This window comes from Hemiscyllium ocellatum, assembly GCF_020745735.1.
Source record: "Hemiscyllium ocellatum isolate sHemOce1 chromosome 27 unlocalized genomic scaffold, sHemOce1.pat.X.cur. SUPER_27_unloc_2, whole genome shotgun sequence".
Lineage (NCBI taxonomy): Eukaryota > Metazoa > Chordata > Chondrichthyes > Orectolobiformes > Hemiscylliidae > Hemiscyllium > Hemiscyllium ocellatum.
Genome location: NW_026867487.1, coordinates 3,348,072 through 3,350,188, shown reverse-complemented (window position 1 = coordinate 3,350,188; position 2,117 = coordinate 3,348,072). Strand labels below are relative to the sequence as shown.

Genomic DNA, 2,117 nt, shown 5'->3' with positions numbered 1-2,117 from the left:
ACGTATTTTAACAGGGTCTGAGAGGTAAATCAGAGGGTGGGGATATGGAAATGTAGCTGGAAGATGATAGGTGGATGCAGGTGGGATTTGAAGTTGATAGCTCGGAGTGGAAGATAGAGCGGATAAGTGGTAAAGCAAAGATGGACTGAAAGTACATTTCAAGAGGGTTGTGCTGCATTACTGAGTGGGATCTGCAATACAGTGGTTAGAGGGGAGATAAGGAAATTGTTGAAATCGACGTTGATGCCATGTGGTTGTAGGGTCCCAAGTTTCAAGATAAGGTGTCCTTCCTCCAGTCGTCAGCTGACTTGGATTTGGCGGTGGAGGAGGCCAAGGACTTGCATGTCCTTTGCAGAGAGGGAGGGTGAGTTGAAGTGGTCAGCTATAGGGTGGTGAGGTTGTTTGGTGCGCGTGTCCCAGAGATGTTCCCTAACATGTTTCACGATTTGGCGTCCCGTGTCACTAATACTGAAGAGACCACATCGAGAGCAACGGGCACAGGAGATGAGGTGTTTGGATGTTCAGGAAAATCTCTGCTTCGGGGAGGAAGTCCCAATTACCTTACGGAGATCAGGTCACCTTTATGAAGGGAAGACTTTTAGATATTGACGCTTCCCACTTTCTTCTTGGCTCTCTTTTCTGATGTATTTCTGCTTTTGTTACTTAATAAAAAAATCTGTTTTTTGTATCTTTGGTGCTTGTTTTATTTAAAAATTTTAAAACTGACACAGGAGAACCTAGATATTTCCCTGATCTACAAACTGACTCTGAACATGCATAAGCAAATTCAGCCACGAACACACACACACACACGGATAAATCAGGGAGAGGGGGATATAAACCCTGGGGACACACACACACATACACACACATACACACACACACACACACACACACACAAACACAGAGACACACACACACACACAGGGATAAATCAAGGAGAGGGGGATATAAACCATGGAGAAACTCTCTCTCTCTCTCTCACTCACACTCACACACACATACACACACACGGAAAAATCAGGGAGAGGGAGATATAAACCCTGGGGAAACTCACACACACACACACACAGGGATAAACCAGGGAGAGGGGGATATAAACCCTGATGAAACACACACACACACACACACACACACACACACACACACACACACACACACACACACACACACACACACACACACACACACACACACACACACACACACCCTACAATAATTGTGTTCAGACGTACAAAGTGCCCTTTTCTGTGAGGCCTCTGTCTTTAGTGAGATAGATAAATAGTGTGCTGAACTAAAATGCAAATGAGCTCAGTGACGAATGCTGAGAGGATCCAAAAGAAGGAATGTAATAATCCTGAGCCCGAGTTCAAAGAAATAACAGAATACGTCCAGAATAAAGGGATAGTCCAGTGAAAATGACAAAAGAGGTATTGCTGTATGAGGTTGATATTGAGTCCAGTGATGCCGGTTATGGGATTGGAGGGATTGCACTTTGATTGTGGGCAGTTGTGGTGCTACAACACAAACATGTGTACGGAGACCTTGGGTAGCGAAGGAAATTTGAGGCAATTAACTGGTTAATAGCATCAACTGGCGCCGCTTGGAAAGCATTACAATAAACGAACATATTCTTGTGAGTAAGGGGAATGGGATTCTCTGGTATTGATTATGATGGATGGAAGCCAATATGTCGGAATTCCCTTTGCTCCATTTTATGAGCAGTGACTACAACTCAGCTCGGAATGTGTTAATGCATTGAGAGTCAGCCTTACCCGAACAGGGAGCAGGCAGCATGAACACTCAGAAGCGACAGCATCACAAAGAAGGCGGGGTTTTGGAACACGAGTCTTTAAATATCTGACTGCCGGGTTACGCAGAGGATAGAGATAATGTTGCTACTCGGTATCTGTGTATTGTGGGCACCCATCCTAACAGGTAAATGTGATGTAAAATCTTATCACATTCCTATGATAAATTACATATTTACGTGATTGGCAGTCATGTTGCGAATGATATTTGTTCTCCCTTTCAGATCTGAGTCATGCAGATTCTGTCACTCGGTCAATTACCTCAGAACTTCGGACAGAAGGAGAAGCGGTAAACATTACCTGTAC

At 44.3% G+C, this 2,117-nt stretch overlaps 1 protein-coding gene across 1 annotated transcript in view; it reads left to right on the top strand.

Annotated features, from left to right (window-relative positions):
- Positions 1-1,892: 1,892 nt before the first annotated feature.
- LOC132807638 (T cell receptor alpha chain MC.7.G5-like) overlaps positions 1,893-2,117 on the top strand; it is a 396,787-nt gene continuing 396,562 nt past the window's right edge. The window contains exons 1-2 of the mRNA XM_060821685.1: positions 1,893-1,938; positions 2,036-2,117. The exon at positions 2,036-2,117 is cut by the window's right edge and continues 217 nt beyond it. Coding sequence (XP_060677668.1) covers positions 1,893-1,938; positions 2,036-2,117 — 128 coding nt within the window. The remainder of the gene's footprint in view (positions 1,939-2,035) is intronic.